The following is a 22,417-nucleotide window of genomic DNA, read 5'->3' as shown; positions in this document are numbered from 1 at the left end:
AGTCTAAAATTTGCTCCAGCTTAAGTTTACACAAAGTCCCCTAGAAACATCATTCTTAACCAGGGACAATTCCCCATCCCCAGTTCACATTTAGCAATGTCTGGAAACATTTCTGGTTGTCACAACTTGGAGGACTCTACTGGCACCTAGTGAGCAGAGAATACAAAACTTCCGATAAACTCATTTAGCAAGAATTTCCGTATTATCAGTTCCCACAATGCACAGGTCAGCTCCCTCAATAAGAATTATGCAGCCCAAAATGTCAATAGTATTAAAGTTGAGAAATTCCACTGTAGAACAAGACTTACGTCATACCTCTAAAAAAAAAAAGGCACAACATACTTAAGTAAAAGGGAGTACGAGAAGAGAAAAATAAATAAAGAGTTTCAGCATACGAACCTACTTCTGGGACATAGCCCCCGGGCATTTTTGGGTAGCTTCTTCCTTTCCGATTGGACATAACATTCCAGGCTGGAACAGGTGTCACTTGAGTAACTGGCTTTAAGTTAGCCAGTGGAACAACATGCCTTAAAGGGACCAACATGAAGCCACTGTAACAGACTTAATTCTCATGTGATACACATGCCCCCAACCCTCTTGCTTCATTTGTAAGTGCATTCTATTTAATCTGTGGATACTAGCTTCCTTGTTTAGGTTTTTAGGTTTGAAAACTCAGTTTTTTTTTTTTTTTTTTTTTTTGTACAGATTGTAGAGAGCAGTTTACTTTCACAGTTGTTTGTAGCATGTATCACATTCAGGGGAAACACTGTGATAAGCTATATTAGTTCATAAATATTTGCTGCCCCTCCTTGGAAGAGAATTTTATTTTTGAACCCCACTGGCATCAGGCTTGGCTATGTAACCCATTTTGGTCAATAAAATGTGAACATGTGCCTTAAGAACCAGTACATGGTCTGTCATGTTCTAATTTTTCCCCTGCCTGTGAGCGTGGAAACGTGTGTCAAGACAGAGAGCCTCTGTCAGCCTGAATCCCCCACTGTTGATCCACTATGGATGTGCTTGCTAAATGAGTGACAAATGAACTCTGTGTTAAAGCTGCTTGTATTTTGGGGTCGTTTGTTACAACAGCAGCATAGTTTAGTGGTTCTCAAAGGGAACCAGCAGCAGTTATCACCTGGAAACTGGAAATGCAAGTTCTTGGACCCCATCTCAGACTTACTGAATAAGAAACTCTGGGGATGGGGTTCATCAAGCTGTATTTTAACAAGCCTTCAAGGTAATTCTGGTGCATGCTAAAGTTTGAAAACCACTGAACTATAGTTTATGCTGATAATGGTAGATCTCAGCAAACCAGCTTTCCAATTAAAGTTTTGTACCACAATTCTGCTGTACTTGATTTAATACTTAAATCCTAGGTTCTAGCTAACCTATTATAAGAACTTCTATACATAAGTGATACCTGTATTGAGATTTGACACTTCAACACATGCATTTACAATTCAAGAAAAGTCAACTTACAACTTAGGCCAATACCAGGATATACCTCTGGTGCTTATTACATCCTGGTAATTCTCAATTTCATATTATGAAAAGGCATCAGAAGTCAAAGATTATAGCAATTCAACAATTTATTATATTCTTACTTTTCTGCCAATTCTTCAATGAAGACCGTTAATGAATTGTTTTCACTTCCAACTTCCTGAATGTGAGCATTATAATATCTTCCACCAGATTCCAAGCGAACCTGAAAGCAGGGAAAAGACAGTAAGGATGAATACATCTAGTCTCAAGTCTACTAGCAGATCTGGCTTTTGCCCAACAAAAATACCACTTTTCCCAAGTGGAGTTCAATGTCTACTTTTTAAAGTAGTTGATATCTACACTGCCAACCTGGTTCAATGGAGGCAGCACACTGAAACTGCCTGCCTTAAATCTAACCATAAAACTTTGAAATTAAAATTTAACACAAATTTTTTTTTTAATTCTTCTAGCATTTTACAATAAGTATTGATGAACTCATATGACTAAAACCACAATCTTGGAGAAACAAATTACTGATTCTATAAAGAAGAAACTAACCTGACACTTGTCTCCCAAATAGTACTGTCTTCCAGCATACTCCATATAATCAGATTTTTGAAGTTCTATTAAAAAGAAATTAAGATTCAAGCTCAACTGAACTGGTTCATTTCCTATTTTACATCATTTAACTTCCTAACTTATTTTTACCACAGTGCCTTTGAAGATGCTATCACTGTACACTAATATTTGGGGGGGGGTGAAGGGGAAGTCCCAAAGGACTGTTCCATCACTCTCAATGGGTTATTTCCGTGATCAATTCAAGGATATCTGCCAGAAGAGCTCTGTGCTTCGAAACACAAATATTTGGGTACTATGAGGTTTTTTGTTTTTTTTTATGAGGTTGAAATCTTAGAACTGGTCAAACATCAATAAGGTACAATTTGAAAGCAACACTATGCAGTTTCTTCAAAGCAGCCAATTATTTTTAACAAGTTAATGCCGTACACGAGGTCTTAACCTCGTTCACAATTTCTAACTTATACCTGGATTAACCTACATTCAAAGGGTTGAATATGAAACATTACGGTTATTTTGAACACAGTACTTTAAGGCTGACTTTGATTTTTTTTTTTGATCAATTTAGTTATAATGAGAGAGAAGCAGTTATTTTAGGGGTTAACAAACTTGTTCTATAAAGGGCTAGATAGTAAATATTTTAGAGTCTTTGTGGACCATGGAAATCTTTCACAACTATGATATATAAATGAGTGTGGCTATGTTCCAATAAAGCTTTATTTATAGACAATGAAATTTTAATTTCATATAATTTTTATGTGTCATGATACACTATTCTGTTTTTCCAGCCACTTAAAAACGCTCAGATCATTCTGACACAGGTAATGGGAAAGATTTAGTCCAAGGGCCATAGTTTGCCCACACCTGACCTATTCATTTAATCAATGAGGGCTGTCTTAACTTTTAAAATTTAAGTCATTAAAAGTTTCTGGTACTCTTAAGGTTTTACCTAAGTGCTATCTGCATATGATCTTTGCAAAGCTAAAATTCCAAACATCAGACTATAAAAGATTCCTCCCCACTCATAAACCTATTTCTTTCTTTTTCTGGATTTAAATCATATGTGGAGTAAGATGAAAAGTACCAAGCTGTCCTTTATAATAGTACATTGGAAATTTCTCTTGTAAGAAACATTTTTCAAAATTACTCTCCTGGATCTGTCAGGATTCTAAGTATTCTTTTGATAGTTCGTTACCTTTTCTGCTGTCCAACCAAACATCAAATTCTACATTACGATAGATTTCTGGGTCCAGGGCTTTGAGCACCTTATATGGGAAGAGCATCTTTGATGGATTTTCTGGAGACTAAAACAAAAATAATCATGCCACAACCTCACCACCCTGTTTAAGTCTTCCTTCCAAAGAAGAAAGAATTATGGTTCTCCTCTTCCTTTTTTTTTTTTAACTACACATATGCCTCCTTTCCCTTTTCTGTTAAAACAAGAAATGAATGGCACAATAAATTATACTATGTATCTTAAAAACAAGGAGACTAAAGAAGCAAAATGCAGATAACCCAAAGGGTTTTAGATAGCAAGAAGATAAATACTGTCTAGACCAGTTAACAACTCAGAACACATCTTTAATAAACCAACGTCAACACAAAGTAGGACTGACAAGTCAGTGCTATTCAACAAGTGCCACCTTAATATGCAGAAGAAGACCCAAGTACTCCTGTGCCCTAAAATTGCCTGGAAAAATATGAAAAGTTTACTTCATTTTGGTCAGATTTTGTTACGATTTCTAAAGGTTTCTTCTGGTTTCCTAAGATTTCACTATATTCAATATCGTTCTCCAAAATTACCAACATTTGGGGCATTTTATTACATAGATACTGCTATAATAGTATTTACCCTAATTAGCTAGCCTCAAACTGTTGTTGTGTGGTTGAATCAACTCCGACTCATAGTGACCCTATACGACAGAGCAGAACTGCCCCATAGGGTTTTTCCTAGGCTTTAATCTTTTCAGGAACAGGCTGCCAGGTCTTTTATTCCACAGAGCCACTGAAGGACTTGCACTGCTGAACTCTCAGTTAGCAGCCAAGCACTTAACCATTGTGTCACCAGGACTCCGGCCTCAAACTGCAAGTCTGTATATTGACCTACTTGCTTTTGGTCTATACAGACAGTGAAATTTCTCTCGTTTCTCCAATTTTAATAGACCAATTACCACCTAGTTTCTTTGAACAGAACAGAGATAAGTGTTATATAATTTAAGAGTAAAAATCAGTCTTAAATTAAAAGTCTTAGCTTCAGAAGACAATTATAAATTAAATATCTATTGCGGTTGGAATATTACTTTAACTCAAAAACAAGAGCTTCTGAAATTTCTCAAGTGTTTAAAGTTTACTTTGAAAGACCTACAATTCCATTTAAATAAGAATCCAGAGAAAATTAAACACACATTTTACATTTTCAGACAGGTAAAGCCTTCCACAAAGGAAAACATGAAAAACTTCCCCCATATAATTAGAATGGACCATCTAACCTTAACTAGTTTAAGTTATGAAGCTGCAATCCAAGAGTATCAAAAATCTTTTTCTTAAAAAAAAAAAAAAACTCAAACCTTTGCTTCTTCTGTTCCTTGATTGTACCCCTCTGGTATATTTTCAGCATTGCAGCAGGCACCCCCCTCTTCAGCCCTAATTTGAAAGAATTTAGAGCAAAGAGGTTTATATAAATCCAGTAGCTAAAGTCTAACAACTATACCACCATCTAGTGGTAAAGTAGCTTCAGCTCTAAAAGTGAGGCAAATACTTTTTTATCCCAGTATTGTGATTTATGCTTCCTTTTTACAAGTGTGTACAATAATTCGCTTGGCACGTTATCTCCCATATTTCATAGCTCCTGTGCAGTCAAACTCTTAAGATGGTTCCTATGACCCCCCACCTCCCCCTCCTGGTGTTCATGCCCTGGTGCTTCTCTGAGGTTGCTTCTAACCAACAGAGTATGACAAAAACCAACAGGATGTGCATGATTACATTACATAAGAATTTAGACCCCCTTGCCTGTCTCTCTCTCCCCGCTGACTGTGAGGAAGCAAGCAGCCATGTTTATAAACCCCATAAACAGCCTCTAGGAGTGAGGGAGGACTCTGGCCAACAGTCGTCAAAAAATGGGAGCACTCAGTCCTCCAGTTGCAAGAATCAAGTGAACGGCAAAGTGGATCTTTCCCCAGTCAAACCTCCAGATGAGGACCCAGTCCTGGCCAACAACCCTTACTATAGACTTGTGAGATCCAGCTAAGTTGATGCTCTAATTCCTAAGAAATTGTGTGATAATTATATTGTTTTAAACCACTGTTTGTGGTAATATTGTTATGTAGCACTAGATAACTAATACACCTTGTCTTCCTGTTAATAGTTTCCATTATCCTGAAGTCCTTAAGACAAGTAACCAGTGAAGAATGAAACGACTGTTACCTTGATATACAGTTGCCAATTCCTGCATCCTCAAATAAGCTTAAAAAAAAGAATGCTTTTACCAAAAAAGTTGCAAGCATTAAACATCCAAAAATTAGAAATGCAAGACAAAAAGACAAGGTAACACTTGAGCAACATCAAGCCTATATGAGTTCCCAGAAAAAACTTGGTATCAGAAAGAATATAAGACAGTGACCACTTTATATCTAAAACCAAAGTTTTTGACTAGATATGCTCAATAATCACTGCTTCTGTAGAGGTACACAATCTATACTCCTTATGTATGCCAAAGACAGACACTCAGAAGCTCCTAAAACTTCCCTTAGCCCGGAAGATTCTTTCCTGCTAGCTAGATTATGTGTCAAGTAACCACTCTGAACCTCGGTTACCATCTACAAATTAATGGTGCTGGTTTAGAGTCAGATTTTTCTCAAAGTGTGGTCCATGGCCTACCAACTTCGGAATACTTGGGTGTGCTTGTTAAAAAGGCAGATTCCTGGCCCCACCCTGACCTCAAATTTTGTGAAGGTGGGTTCAAGAACTTGCCTTTCTAACAAGCACCTTGAGTAATTCACATACAACTAAAATTCAAGAATCACCGGGATTAGATGGTTCTAAGGTCTCTTCTAGCAATAAAAAAAAAAAAAGATTCTAATTTGAACATACCTCCCAAAGTCTGAGCCCCTCACAATAAAACATACCTTTTCGGTAAAGCTTCTCTTCCCCCAATTAAAAAATACATATCCCTATACATACGTGTATGTGTGTAATCTAAGTCGTAAACTTGCCAGGCCCCTTCCACTTTCAAATGATGATGCACAAAAATGTGGAACGTGATTATTACATAGTTGACATCCCCCATTCCATTTATTACCTTTCCTGAGTTGAGCTCTTATAGTCAACATGGGCATCCTCACTTCCAGTCAGAGCATTATTTCTGTTCTTCTTGGAACCACTTCGAAACAATTCAACTGCAGTTCTCAACTCTTCTTCATCCACAACAAACACATCTTTATAGAGAATTTCATATAATACGGCTAAAGAAAAAAACAGCCAATGTTTTCTTTTGTAACAATTTGAAAACAGCCACAACCCAGTAGGTAACAACAAAGTTTTAAAAGAACTATTTTATCTATTTAATGTAGTTTCCTCACTTTAAAGGCTGGCAACAAATTCACTGAAATCACACGCAAACATTTACAAAGCCTTCACATACCCTGACAAACAGCTGCACTTGACTGAAATTGTTTTGAGTACACGGAATCATAATGACCATTACTTGAATAGCAGAGTAGAATCTGAAGAGAAACACATAGAAAAATTAAGTGAATGTTATTTTTATACATCTTAGATCCGTGAAAGCACTTGAAATTGCCCTGTTTAACAGAAACTGATAAACTAAATGAATTTCCTGCTTTTTAGAAAGTGCTTTTTAAAATCTAAATATAGGTAGACACAAACTGTACCACATAAAGAAGTTTTCTTGACAGTAACTTTTAAATGCCAAGATTAAAATCACTATTAAGGCTACACTGTGAACCTCAATCACACTCCTATTAATATACAAGTCCTGATTTATAAATCTGCAAAAATGAGAACTTTTACAAATCAACTGAGTGAATATAACAAAGACTGACAGCAGAAGTCAAAAAACCAAAAAAAATCAAACCCACTGCTGTCGGGTAGATTCCGACTCATAGCTACCCTATAGGACAGAGTAGAACTGCCCCATGGAGTTTCCAAGGAGCACCTGGTGGATTTGAACTGCCGACCTCTTGGTTAGCAGCCATAGCACTTAACCACTATGCCACCAGGGTTTCCACATTAGTCAAAAGATTCTATTAAAAAATGACTAGAGAAATTAGGTCAAATAGACTCAGACTGTGAAGGGTGGGGGTGGGAGCGGGGCAGGGAGACTTCAATTTATTCAAATGGTTGTCAATTTTACTGAATAGCAATATATTGTTATGTTATATAAGAACAATGGAAACCCTGGTGGCGTAGTGGTTAAGTGCTACGGCTGCTAACCAAGAGGAGGTCGGCAGTTCAAATCCGCCAGGCGCTCCTTGGAAACTCTATGGGGCAGTTCTACTCTGTCCTATAGGGTCGCTATGAGTTGGAATCGACTCGACAGCCGTGGGCCTGTTTTTTTTTTGGGGGGGGGAGTTATATAAGAACAATACTGAAGAAGAGACTTCCTCCACGAATTAAAGCATCAAAATGGCTATAAAAATCAGAGGTTAGCTTCTTAGCTGATTTCCTTCAACCCTCAGTTTCTTCAAAAACAATTTAGTCAGTATTATAGACTGAATTGCGTCCCCCGAAAATGTCCATCAACTTGGCTAGGCCATGATTCCCAGTATTACGTGGCTGTCTAACATTTTGTGATCTAATTATTCTATGTGTTATTAAATCCTAGTCTCTATGATGTTAATGAGGCAGGATTAGAGGCAGTTATGTTAATGAGGTAGGACTCAATATACAGGATTAAGCTGTATCTTGAGTCAATGTCTTTTCAGATATAAAAGAGAAAATCAAGGAGAGAGGAAGGGGACCTCATGCCACCAAGAATGAAGAACGGGGAGGGGAGCATGTCCCTTGGACTAGGGATCCCTGCGCTGAGAAGCTCCTAGACCAGAGGAAGATTGATGACAAGGACCTTCCCCCAGAATAATAGAGAGAAATAAAGAAAGCCTTCCCCTGGAGCTATGCACTGAATTAGGACTTCTAGACTCCTTGACTGTGAGAGAATAAATTTGTTTGTTAAAGCCATCCACTTGTGGTATTTCTGTTACAGCAGCATTAGATAACTAAGACATCACCTAACAACATGAAGCAAATACTCACTGAATTGAAGGGAGAAATAATTCAAGAGTTTAGTTAAAATCTGTCTTAGTCACCTAGTGCTGCTATAACAGAAATACCAAAGTGGATGGCTTTAACAAAGAGAAATTTATTTTCCTATAGTCTAGTAGGCTAAAAGTCCAAATTCAGGGCATCAACTCTAGAGGGAGGCTTTCTCTCTTTGTAACTAAATTTTAGTAAAAATTCTCCCTGGTTCCATGTGATGAAATTTGCTTATATGACTACTCCAAAATATTTTTGAATTTTTGTTCAAAAACCTTTGTCTTGTGTAAGGGATACAGTCAATCCTCATTTTTGTGGATTCCCTATTTGCAAATTTGCCTACTTGCAAAATTTATTTTTAAGTCTCAAATCAACACTCCCAGTACCTTCCTTGGTCACTCATGCAGAGTGGCAAAATGTTTGAGTCGCTCAATGCACACATTCCCAGCTGAAGTCAAACAACGTAATGCTCTGCTTTCTTGTCTGCTATAAACATGTATCCTTTTCAGTCTATTTAAGTTCCATGTTTTTTGTATTTTTTGTGCTTTCTGTTGGTAATTTCACTGTTTAAAATGGTCCCCCAAAGTACAGTGCTTAAGTCTAGTGTTCCTAAGTGCAAGAAAGCTGTGACATATCTGATGGAGAAAATACATGTGTTAGATAAACTTTGTTCAGACATGAGTTATAGTGCTGTTGGCCATGAATTCAATGTTAATGAATCGACACTGTATATTAAATAAGGTATCTAAAAACATAGATAAAACTAGGCTGACTATTTTGTTGGGTTTTTTTATATTAGTTGATGAAAATGTCACCAGAATCTTGCAGGAAACTATTTGCCCTAGGAACAATGGTTCAGTATTTACTAATTCAGTAAAATTGACAACCTTTTGAATAAATTATTTGACTAATTCAGTGCTTGCAGTGACTTTATAGAAAATGACTACTATGAATAACAATGATGGAAATCTATAGTGATTTTAGGTTTGTTTTGAAGCCATCTCTGCTATCAGCAACCTGAGGCACCAAAGATAGTCAATTTTCTGTGGTTTATGGGAGGATGTTGCCAACAGGCTTCTTTGGCAGAAAATTATGTTAAGCACTCCTCTTTCTACCTTCCTTTGCTACCCTGGACTAACATCTCCCAATAATCAAATTTTCTGAGCCCAGGTCTGTCATTCTTCTCTTTTTTCAAAATCACAATTCCACCTCTATCAGTATAATCCATTTCTAAGTACTGAAGGCAAGTATCAACTAAAGTAACTCACAGTAATGTTAAGAGATAAGCTTCACCTGCCACAAGGGTATTTGCATTTAAGAGTTTATTAACCGAAAAGAACAATATGCAGATTTTGGACAGAGAAATCCTTTGTACTTTGGGCTACAAGAACTGGGAACTGCAACTAAGAAAAGCTAATAATTGGAAGCAGTTGTTAAGGAGTAAAGGAATCCAGCTAACCAAAATTGACAAATAAAGAGCAGAATGTATAATTTCTCTATTCAAGTGACAAGAAGTTTTGTTGGAAGAGATAAAACTAGGCATGATGGCTTTTATGTTTTTGGTGGTATTCCAACATAAAATAATAATTCTCTAACATATACTCGGTGGTGGTGGAAAGGGTAGGCGGGATTTACTGGCAATAAACTAGTAAAAAAAAAATGGGGTAGATCTATGTTACTCATGAGGATCCTCAACCCACTGCCATCGAATATGTGAAAAGAACAAGACACAGAATGTTAAGTATGAGTCCATCGACATCGATCAATGCAAAGAAAATGATATAGAAGGATAGATACCTACCCAAACTTAATAGTTTTTACCTTGGGGAAGGTCCTGGGATTAAAGAGAATGAAGACTTTACTTTTTACTCTATTTCCAAATTCAAGTTTTATTTTGTTTTTAATGTTAAGTATGTACTTCTAGTCCTTCTATATAGAGCAAATGAGCTGCAATGAAGATGACTAGCTTCGTCAGCATTCACTTTGACACTAAATACATTTACGAAGCTCAAGATAAATATACGTAGAATTCAGAGTTAAGTCAACATAGAAAGGGAAGGTACCAAGATGAACATTAGGCATTTCTTTGAAAGTTTGCTCTAAAACATATTTTATTTAAGGCTCATTAATGATGTTCATTGCTTTTAATGAAGTCATTTTTAAAAGCCCAGACAATTCAACTCTAAATCTTAGGAGCATGAACTAAGATACAGGAACTAAGTTTGAGGTAAAACAAGATGTCACACAACAAAAGTACCCTGCTGCCACCTGCCTTTTTAATACTTAAATTTCACTATGAACAAACACACTGACTTTATAAATTCTCAGATCAAACACGTACACGTGTATAACCCTGTGCATGCAGATACCGAACTGCTGATGAGCATCGGCTTTGTATACATGTATGAATGAGACTTATGCATGATATTCTTATGGTTGTATATGTTCAAAAGGTCTTATGTTTTTGTATTCTTATGGTTCAGAATGGGTGATGCTTTCCCCTTAATTAACTCAATAATATCTCTGTAAGATGTACAAGACTCATTTAAAAGTGGAACTTTGTAACCACAGGAGCAAGGTGGTGGGTATATGGGTGTTCACCGTGTATTTCAACTTCTCTCTGCATGAAAATGTTCAGAATAAAATGCTGGGGAAAAAAACCTGAACTGTAGGTTTAAAGATCCCCAGGTAAAGATTTAACTGTTTAAATCTCATCTCAGGCAATACTGTCCATCATTGCTAAAATACAAATGCTATGCTCCTCTTATTCGAAAAATTCTGATGATGTCACACCATTGTGTAAAAACTTTCAATGAGTACTTAAGGGCAAGTATATTGATGCCTGAAATTTACCCTGAAATACATCAAGAAGTAAGACGGATTGATGAATGAACAGATAGATACATGATGAAACAAATACACGAAAAGGTTAACAGTAGAATCGAAGTGGTGAGTATATAAATGTTCTCTATACAATTCTTTTAACTTTTCTGTACGTTTGAAAACTTTCACAATAAAATGTTATGAAAACGTTTCAAATGACTATTCTGTACAATGAAAAGCCAAATTCTTTGGCGTGGCATAGTACACCCCTCATTATATAACCCTAGCCCATCTTTTCTGAGTACCTGGGTGGTACAAACAGTCAACACACTTGGCTGTTAACTGAAAGGCTGAAAGTTTGAGTCCACTCAGAGGCACCTTGGAAGAAAGGCCTGTGATGTTACCTCCAAAAAATCAGCTACTAAAAATCCCTCTGGAGCAGTTTTACTCTGATATACGTGGGGTTGCCAGGAGTTGGAACTGATTAGATGGCAACTGGTAATAAGCCTATATTTTTAACATTGCCCTCCCCACATCCAACTACTTGAGTGCCAAGGCTCTCTCACTTTCATACCTTCGCATATAGTATTTTCTCTAAATATGCTGCCCTTCATAACTGATGGACTCCTCTTTTGATATTCCACTTAAACGTCACTACCACCATGAAGCTTTCTAAACCCCGTCAAGCAGAGTTTAGGGCTTCTTCTTTTATGCTCTTTGTATATACTATTATTAAATTTATCACTTTTATGTATGTAATTAACTAATTACACATCTGTCTCCACAGCCCTTTAAGCCCTTGGAAGGTAAGGATTTTGCTGTATTGATTTTGGTATCCCCCAAACCAAGTACAGTGCACCTGGTACACTATAGGGGCTTAATGTTTGCTTAACATATTAGATGGTGGTACCACTGGCAAAACAACTAATGTGCCCCAATTTATACTTATCTTCTAAGTATCTCTTGCATCCTAGTCAGTCATCTTCACTCCTGCTGCCACTTCCCCTAGTTCAGGCCTTTTGCCTAGATTACTATTAACAGCATGCTAACAGTTCTCCCAGTGCCTAGTCTTGTCTCACCTTCATTAAAATGTTGCCTGAGTTTTGCTCCATGGTATGAAATAAGACTTATATAAAATTCAAATATTGTATATTCACTAAGTATTTACTAATAAATAAGCAGGATAAAAGCTTTTCTTAAACACTTTTTGGAAGAAAAGCTGTAAGCTAAAGAACAATTTTATTTGGTAAGTGTTCTCAACCAACAAAACCACCTCCTACAATTTTCCAAGCACTTTAAAACTAGGCAGTTAATAGGACGTTGCCTCTGCCCTCAAGAAACTTTCAGACTAATGGCAGAAATAGACATGTAAAACAAATACAATGTGATAAATACTATAACTACTTGAGAGCTGTTAGGGGAGCACAAAGAGAGGAAGTAACTCCAGGGGAGTTGGGAATGTTTCACAGGAACTGACATTTGCTGTGATACAAAGCAACAAAAAGATAAAGGATGAAAGCTGGACTATCAGGAATCATGAAATAACTAAGGAAGACAATGAGTGTTTGGGACCATTCAGGGCACTGAATGTCTAGCTGGCAAGTTTTAACATTATCCCCTAGACAAAGAGGAGACAATGTTAACCCTTGGGGTGTTTCTGTTTATTACAGAGGAGTGACTAGATCATATCTGGGGATGACTGAATAGAGAGAAAAAGCCTGGTGGCAGAGAACCTTGGCATTTAGACTGTGCTTATTTTTCCATTAAGTTTTAAAAAGATTATTTCTTAATATTCTGGTAAGCCAGAAACATTATTCAATTTTTTTTTAATTTTAGTAAACAAATATTCACTCATCTTCTTACCTTGTCTTCATAGCCATTATCTGTGACAGAAGTTGGAGGCTTTCCGGGAAAGCGATAAAGAATGAAATCTCGACTATATGGGTAGAAAACAAAGGTGGGTGAAGAAAGACAATTTGGTATATGTAAGAGACAGTTAAAGAACAAGTATTTGTGCTTTTAAACTGCCTACCTTATTCATATAATATAATCCAAATGTTTAAGAGGCTAAATCACATCAACTCTTGGTAGACAGCTGACTGCCCCCAAAAAGAAGATCACCAATTTTACATTTAGAGTTTTGGAGGCTCTCCTTTACTTAAAGCTGGGGTCACAAATATTTTTGATAAAAGGCCAGATAATAAATATTTTAGGTTCTGTAGGCCTTGTGGCTTCTGTAGCAACTATTTAACTCTGCCTTTGTAGTGTAAAAGCAGTCAGACAATACATAAGCAAATAAGTGTTACTTTGTTACGATAAGACTTTATTTACGCACACTGAAATCTGAATTTCAAATAATTTTCACAGGTCATGAAACATTCTTTCGACTTTTTTATTATGATAAATTAAAAAACCCACAAAACATTTGCTATTTCAACATTTTTTACAAGTACAATTCAGTGATATTAATAATGTCTCATGTTGTTCAATCATCACCTGTTTCTAAATTTTTCCATCACCCTTCACGATAGTTCAGTGCCCCTTAAGCAATGACTCCCTCATTCTTCCTCCCTCTCAGGGTCACTAACCACTAATAAAAGTTTGGGTTCTTTAAAAAAAAAAAAAAAAAACCATTGCCGTTGAGTCAATTCCGACTCATAGCGACCCTATGTACATTTGCCTATTCTAAATTTATACAAAAATATAAAAATCATTCTTAGCTTGAAGGGCATACAAAACCAGGAAGCAGACTGATTTAAAAGCCACCCCTGATTTAAAAACAACTGATTAGCCACCTGCCCATTGCCTCTTCTCTACTACTTTTCACTGGATTTACTGAGAAATGAGCAGACTACAAAACAGACTTGGGCAAGTTCCCTTAACAAGAGGATTCTGACTCTACCAAGGTATACACCATGTCAACATCCTAAGAATCGTGAAGCATTCTCATACAGATCAGACTTCTCAAATGAAGAAGCGATACCCACTACCTCTAACCTACCTTATACAGCTATAGTTTTTACAACCATGGTTTTTAGAACGTCAGTTTTGCAATTTTAAAGACCAAAACATAACTTACAAATAAAGCAGTGTTTCTCAACTTTTTCCCCTATTATTAACCCCAAAAGGTTTTTTAGACTTTTTTAAAATCCCCCCATGAAATTTTAATACCACAGATACACTCACCAGACCAAACCCACTGCCATCGAGTCGATTCCGACTCAGTGACCCTATACTTAACTGTTTATATACTGTGGCCATCTGAAGGACCAAAAACCATTTTAATATTTAAGATTATTTTTACCCACCCCTGCAAAGAACCAGTTTTCACCCTATTGGAAGCTATACTGTCCCCATTTAGAATGCATACAATAGAGACATAGAGTTAAATAGACAAGAATCCTCCTAAAAGATTAATATTCCGATTTCCCACAGGAATAACACCAGCAGACTTTAAAAGTCCTTTATTGTTCTATCCAAATGGTGCAAAGGTAAGGAAGGCCTTTGTAATAAGGTTCTCCATCCGAAAACAACACTAAATTTGACTTTGCTTAGACCTCTTCATTCAAAAAAAAAAAAATATGGATAAATCAATCTCAAATTCCCCCAATCCTAAAGTGACTTTAATAGAAGCATTATACACACACATACACACTCTCTTAAAGAAAAGGGGATACAACTTACTTATAAATTAGAGAAAGAGCTCTTATTTCCAGCTGGCCAGCACTTTCCTAAATATAAATAGTGCATAAGTTTAAAAAAAAAAACATTCTGTAGCTAGGAGAGAAGTTTTTGCAAGTTCAACAATTGTTTTTTAGCTGCTTAGCACCGTTTTTGGTGAAGAGTATGTAGAACACACTAACTTGCTTTGGGGCTTGGAATATTGTGATAGCTACTTATTAACATAAACTTACACTTTAAAAAAGAACCCTTAGTTAGCCATTAAGTAACAAAGACAGTAAATTTAAGATATTTAAAAGGCACAACAAAAATGTAGCTAGTCTGAAAATATAAAGGTAGCAGGGTTATTCAGTAAATATGTTTAAAGACTAGAACTATGGAATTAATTTTATCACATAAAAATTATTAAAGTATGTGTTTATGGATCTCACTCTCACACAAAGGAAAGGTAACTAAAAATCAGGGAAATTGTTTAGTAAACAAATAAAAATGACTTCTTGGTAAGATTCACCAGCATACCCCCTCCCCTATTAAAGTAAATAGGCTGAGGCTTATTATCCAGTTCCCAAACAGAAATGCTTGCAATGCTCTGGTGCTCTTTCCTGAAGGCTATGGATAAGACTGTTAATACACAATTCTCACTACTCAACACAAAACAGTAAGTCAACTGCCAGCCTATAAACCTTTGCGAGAACTATTAATTCAACACAGCTGGCTACTTAATAAATTGGCTCTGACTAAAGTGACACAGCTGAAGGAAAATTCAGGTCACCAATCCAGATACTCTCAAAAGATTAAGCCCCCTTACCTTGGGATCTCCCAACCGTTGCAGGTATTTTTCGTAAGATCCCTCCACATACTTAAAAAAAAAAAAAAAAAACCTTAACCAAATACACAGAATTACTGAAATCTGATTATATTATGCAATATTATCCTCCAGTGGGTTATTTTTTTGCTCAGCTCAACAAGTATGTAAGTATTAAATTACTGCTTTGCACAGCACCTCAAGATTTGTACATACAAAAAAGTTGCAAGGGGGGTGGGGGGAGCTGGACAATAAAAGTATCTTAGGAATTGGTCCTGGCTTATCTACCAAATACCAGTACATTTCACTAAATGGTACACCTTTGAGTTTCTTTTAACAACAACTTAAGTAACCTGACAAGTTTCATAAATCAAGCAAACCCAATAATTGTAAGAATTTAAAATCTGATAGGAGGCGTGTATTTACAAAGTTAAACTGAGGAATTTTAAAGAGAATTTCATTAGTTTCAAAAAAGTCCAGGACCCAAAGGAACTTTTTGGGGCGCTGGAAGTGTTCTACAGCTTCACAGTGGTGGTGGTTACATGACTATAAATTGCCAAACTAAAAACTTAAAATGCTGAATTTTATTGTATGTAAAATATATCTCAATAAAATTAAACTCAGGGAATATAAAAGATTTAGCTCTAGCTCCATACATACCTATCACTATACTTACAAAATCAATTTTAATTTTTGTCAAAATCACTATTTTTAAACAGATTTATTGAGGTATAACAGACATAAACTTCACATATTTAAAATGCACAAGAGAAATAAGTTTTGACTTATGTAACCATGAACTTATCACCAGAATCAAGATACTGAACATATCCATCACCCTCAAAAGTTTCCTTGTACCCCTCATAACCCTGCATGCCCACCCCTCCAAGCAACCACTGATCTGCTTTGTCACTACAGAGCAGGCTGCATGTTTTAGAGTTTTATATAAAGGAAATCATACAGTATATACTCTTTTTTGTCTGGCTTTTTTCACTCAGCTTAATTATTTTGAGATTCATTCATGTAGTTTTAAAATTTTACACGTATCTTTGCTACTCAAAAGGTAGTTCAGGAACCAACAGCATCACTTGGGAGTCTGTTAAAAATGCAGAAATCCTGGGACTGCGCCCCAGACCTACTGAATGAGAATCTGTATTTCAACAAGCTCCCCAAGTGATCTATTTGCACAAAAATACTTGAGATGCACTGCTTTACACCATGGTCTTGTATCTGAAGTCGCTTCATGAGTAATCTTTTCCCCAGATGTGGTACTATAGAGAACTTCAAGGTAATAAGTTTTAAAGTGAAAAGCCTTCATAGTTTTTAAATTCACTGATACCTATTGAGAAAATAAAAAGAGTAAACCTTGAATGGAAGGCAAATGCCCACAACATACACTTAGAAAAAAACAGTACTGGAAGAGCTAGGAGTATTTAAAAAAAAAAAAAAAAAACAGCCAGATGAAAGCGCACACTTGAAGCCAGAGCGTGATAAAACCGCCAGTTTTGTTAATAAGAATTAAAATACTTGGATATATACTAAGATGTCCTCTAGAAGTTGTTTTACTTAAAGTCAATCTTTACTGGCAGAACTCCAATTACCACAATTTATTCCATTAAGACTAGATGTTTAGAACTAATCGTTCCCTTACTATTAAGTTTCACGAGCTTCCTCAAATTGACTGGTTGAAGGTTACTGTGCACAGGATTAAGCAAGAGAATTAGAGGGGGTTCCCATTGTTAGATATTTTCACATGTATTTTAAAACATAAGCAAACCTTTTCAATTTCATTAACTATTAATTGTTCAAGAAAACAATGGTATGGAAATACAAAACAGCAGACAAAAAGTAACTTTTTAGGTTTGTGTGTGTGTATTGAGAAGGAAGTAGTGAGGAGGACACAGATTAACCTTTTTCTTACTTTTTAATGAGTACAAAACAACCAGCTGGGAATTAATATTTGCTTTTTTTTATTGAGGGGGGAGATTGCACGATAAAATTTAGTTTTCATCATGTAAGTGCTCAAAATTCATTTCCCACCTGCTACACATCCTCTACCGACGACTCTCCCCGGGTATGTATTCTACTTACAGACTCAAAAGTTTGTTGATTTTCCCTCATATATGCGACACAAGCCTTCCTGACATCCAAATGATGGACCTGGCTGCAAAACAACTAAAAAGAAGACAAAGACCAGCTCACTGTCAGCAGTCACTGGAAATAGAAGCTTCTAAATTAAGACTATGACTGGACACTTAAGTCCCTCTTATTCAGAACATATGCAGGAAATTGGAACATTAAGTCCAGATCTTACTAATTTTTTTTTATTATCTTTAGTAAGATTGGGCAGAAACAATTCTGTCATGTCCTCCCCCTCCCCAGCTCTCCCTCCCCACCTCCCTTTCTACGCATTACATGCACAGCCTGTAAAATTTTCCTTAGGTGTAAAACTTAGAGGAGGTAAGGGTTGCTTATTTATAGGATCAAGTTACATTTCGAAAGTTTTCTTTAACCCAATTTTCTTATTGCTCCTGCAATCCAAACTAGCATTTAGAGAACAGAAAAGATACAGCTATATATTCGAACTAATCAGTAAAGGCATGCACCTATTATTTCCAATAAGGAGCCGACAGCCTCCTTCCAGGACCTGAGAAGCCTAGATGTTTTCACCAGGAAATAGAAAGAGGCATTTTGTTTGTTTATTTAACAGTTGGGAAACCCTTAGGTGGGTTATAGGTCTTTTAGCTAAAGGACTATGCCAAGTTTCACACTCTGAAAACTCAGTATCCCAAAACCAAACCCACTGCCGTCAAGTCGATTCCGACTCGTAGCAACCCTACAGAACAGAGTAGAACTGCCCCATAGGGTTTCCAAGGAGCGGCTGGTGGATTCAAACCGCTGACCTTTTGGTTAGCAGCCTGAGCTCTTAACTACTGCACCATGAGGGCTCCAAAAACACAGTATGGGGAAGATATATTTTTCTTTTTACCTGCTCCGAAATAGCCCGAAAGAGGCAAGAGGCATCCTTGGCAGTCAGTTTTCGAAACAGCCCTAAGCTGCCTAAGTATTCATCCATTGACGCCTCGTTCAGAGACTTCTGGCTGCAGTACTTTTTCCATCCTTTCTGCATTGTGCACAGAGGGAGGAAGGGAAAGGAACAGAAGTGCAGGAAGATGGAAAAACGCAGGCTGCAGGTCGGAATGGCTAGCAGCGAAGAGGGCTTGCTTATGCAGGTATCCTGAAAGCAGCCTAAAGTCTAGCAGGCAGTTGGAGTCGACACCACAGAATCTTGGCACTTCTCAGGAGCAGGAGAAACAAAGGGCTGGCTTGCCCAGGTCAAGTCGGAACCCTGTGAAAAGAAGAGCCGATGTTCCTAGGAGTAGAGAACTTGAGACAAGGGAGGGAGAACTTGCTTGCAGAGCTATCTTCTTGGGGAAGGGTGGGATTAACTCAATCAGCCCAAGGGTGAGAGATGTACAAGCAGCTGAGCTTTGGAAATCAGGAGGAAGCTGAGTTTGCAGTTTAACTCATGGCAACTGCTGCACGAGGACTGCAAAAAGGACTGAAATAAGGTTCAGGTGTGTATGAGGCAGCCTGGCCCATAATACATTACTAGATCTCTGCCCAAATTTTCACCTACTGTCTTTGCCCAAATTCCCTGACTCCCTTCATAGTTTCATGGTAAAAACATCTGAATCTAATTAACTAGTAAGCTTTCGCATTAAAAAAATCTTAACAAAGAAGGGGGGGGTGGGGAACCTCCCTTGACCTAGGGGCAGAAGTCACAGTTCCAGCGAAGTCAAATGCCAAAGCAATTGTGTGGATATTTCAGGTGTGGGGTTTAAGTAATCTTATTTTGTTCTCCTAGATAACGACTCTTTGCTAGGATCACAAAAACTAAATCTATTGTTAGGAAACTCTGACAGCATTCTTGACTAAAGCTCCCAAAGTACTGTAAAGCATTAACAAAAAGGGGAAATGCGAAAAAGGTTTCTTAAAAATGGAAGAAAATGAAAATTTAGATTGAAGCTGCATTTAAAGAGTATCGTGCCCACAAACTTTCTAATAGGAGACATTTAAAACGGTTGTAGCACAATATAAGAGGCACTGGACATAAGAAGTGTGTTTCAATGCCTTGTTAGGGTACCTATCCAGAAAAACTAGTCTGCACTCTGTGAAAACCAAAGTCAAACATGGCCCATACTTTTTAAAATCCACTCAAAAATAGGGTCCACTTGTATTACTTGATTCCACTATTACGTATGTTCTTATTTTTATTTAAATGCCCCAATCCAATTCCTTTCTGAGTATTTTTGAAGTGTTGAAAAAAGCTGGCTTTGGAGAAGTTGCAAATTTAGGTTGGTTTCAAAAGTATTTTTCTTGTATCTGTAGATCCACTTTTTTTTTTTTATGAATGCCTTCTATAGGAAAAGCATCAATAATCAATTTTATAATTTAAGAATGAAATAAATAAAAGGTAGGACTAGTAGAAAAAGGAATAAAATTCTCATTATCCTTAACTTGCCAATTTCAAATTACCTTAACTAATTTCTTTATTAAAGAAATCATAATGCTGGGAAAATGACTCTGCAAAAGTTCTTAAGAAGAGGGATCACCATCTTTCTTTAAGGCCACTAATTCACCAAGACAAAATGAATTGTTACAATTAAAAGTTTAATTTTTTTTGTTTTTTTTACTTGTAGAAATACGATTAAAATACAAATTCTTCATACTACTGCATTTTAAACTAAAAATCAGGTATATAAAACTTCAATTAACACTAAACCATATACTTCACTTTGAGGGGGAAGGGAAAATCGGGAGAAAGATAATCAAAAAATAATAGGAGAAAAAGCTGGAACCAAAGAGAAAAAAATTAGAGACATGAAAACAAAAACAGGTAAGAGGAAAAGGAAAGTAACATAGAGGACGGACACAAAAATAGACCCACAGGACTACAGTTAATTGATTTTGACGAAGATGCAAAAGCAGTTCAATGCAGGAAAGAGTGTTTTCATCAAATGGTGCTGGAACAATTGGACATTCATGCTTAAAAAAAAAGATCCTCAACCTATACCAAGTGCTTTGTACAATAATTAACTAAAAGTGGATTGTAGACCTAAACGTAAAACAAAAATCTTCAAGACCTTAAGTTAGGTAAAAAGTTCTTAGCTACGACACTATAAAATAAAAATATTGATAAATTGTACTTTGTCAAAATTAAGAACTTTTGCTCTGCAAAAGATATTTAAGAGAATGAAAATATAATGCACAGACTGGGAGAAAATACTTGCATATCACATATCTGACCAAAAAAAAAACCAGAACTCTTGTATATAAGATACATAATTCTTAAAACTCACCAATAACAACCCAGATAAAAATTAAGCAGAATATTTGAAAAACATTTCACAAAAAATATAGGAATGACTAATACACATAAAAAGATGCTCATCATTAGCCCTTAAGAAAACACACCTTAAGACCACAGTGAGATACCCCTTCACGCCCTCTAGGATTTTAGGATAGCTATATAAAAAAAAAAAATTTTTTTATAATAAAAAAACACAGATAATAACAAGCGTTAACAAGGATGTGGAGAAACTGTTCAAACTCACTAGTGGTTCCATAGGACAAAAAACCTGGTTATTTGAACCTTGTAATGATTATAGCCTAGGAAACCCTATGGGGCAGTATATTGTCCCATAGGGTTTCCTATGAGCTGAAATCAACTAGACAACACACAACATCAGCCATCCTTGTAGGTGTGAGGTAGTATCTCATTGTGGTTTTGATTTGCTCTTTCCCAATTTTTTTTCCCCCAATGGCTAATACTGAACAGTTTTTCATGTGCTCATTATCCATTTCTTTGGAGAAATGCCTATTTAGAGCCTTTATCCATTTTGAATTGGGTTACTTATCTTTTTATTACTGAGTTGTAATACATTGTATTTTTATATTCCATATAAGTCCTTTCTCAGATACATGATTCGCAAAAATTTTCCCCCATTCTAAGTTGTCTTTTCACTTTCTCGACAGTGAAAACATTTGAAACACAGACATTTTTAATTTAAAACTGATGAATTTTATAACATGTAAATTATACCTCAAAAAAGCTATTCAAAAAGGTAAAAAAAATTGGACACTTATCAACAAAGAAGATATACGGATGGAAAATAAACACATGAAAAATTGCTCAATATCATTAGGTATCCCAAACCCAAACCAAATCTGCTGCATCGATTCCAACACACAGTGACCCTATAAAACTAAAATAGGACAGCAGAATTGCCCCAGAGGATTTCCAAGGAACGGCTGATGGATTCAAACTGCAGACCTTTTGGTTATCAGCCAAATACTTAACTGCTGCACCACCTGGGCCCCCATTTGGCATTGGAGAAATGTAAATTAAAACCACAATGAGAAACAAAAAAATAAATGAGATACTATAATTCTTAGAACAACTAAAATTTTAAAAACTGGCAGTACCAAGCACTAACAAGGTAATAGTTACTGGAACTCTTGTACATTGTAGGAGGGGATGTAAAATGGTACAGCCACTCTGGCAAATAGTTAAGCAGTTTCTTGTAATGTTAACATAGAGTTACCATATGACCCAGTAATCTACCCAAGAGAAAAGAAAATTTACCTTCACGCAAAACCCTGCATGTAAATGTTTACAGCAGCTTTATTTATAATCATGATCCCCCCAAACCAAGAACAAACCAAACATCCTTCAAATAATAATGGACAAACTGCAGTACAACCATACAACACTAC

General features: G+C 36.4%; 1 protein-coding gene across 1 annotated transcript in view; it reads right to left on the bottom strand.

Moving 5' to 3' along the window:
- ALG13 (ALG13 UDP-N-acetylglucosaminyltransferase subunit) overlaps positions 1-22,417 on the bottom strand; it is a 72,464-nt gene that overhangs the window by 32,604 nt on the left and 17,443 nt on the right. Inside the window, 15 exon segments of the mRNA XM_023553903.2 lie at positions 400-527; positions 1,605-1,705; positions 2,041-2,105; positions 3,254-3,362; positions 4,626-4,701; positions 6,356-6,518; positions 6,698-6,779; positions 13,015-13,087; positions 14,836-14,882; positions 15,641-15,691; positions 17,729-17,812; positions 18,627-18,836; positions 18,838-18,899; positions 18,902-18,953; positions 18,956-18,986. Coding sequence (XP_023409671.2) covers positions 400-527; positions 1,605-1,705; positions 2,041-2,105; positions 3,254-3,362; positions 4,626-4,701; positions 6,356-6,518; positions 6,698-6,779; positions 13,015-13,087; positions 14,836-14,882; positions 15,641-15,691; positions 17,729-17,812; positions 18,627-18,836; positions 18,838-18,899; positions 18,902-18,953; positions 18,956-18,986 — 1,334 coding nt within the window.

Source organism: Loxodonta africana, chromosome X (genome assembly GCF_030014295.1).
Source record: "Loxodonta africana isolate mLoxAfr1 chromosome X, mLoxAfr1.hap2, whole genome shotgun sequence".
Lineage (NCBI taxonomy): Eukaryota > Metazoa > Chordata > Mammalia > Proboscidea > Elephantidae > Loxodonta > Loxodonta africana.
The sequence above is the reverse complement of the archived record's forward strand: the minus strand, read 5'-3'. Positions and strand labels throughout refer to the sequence as shown.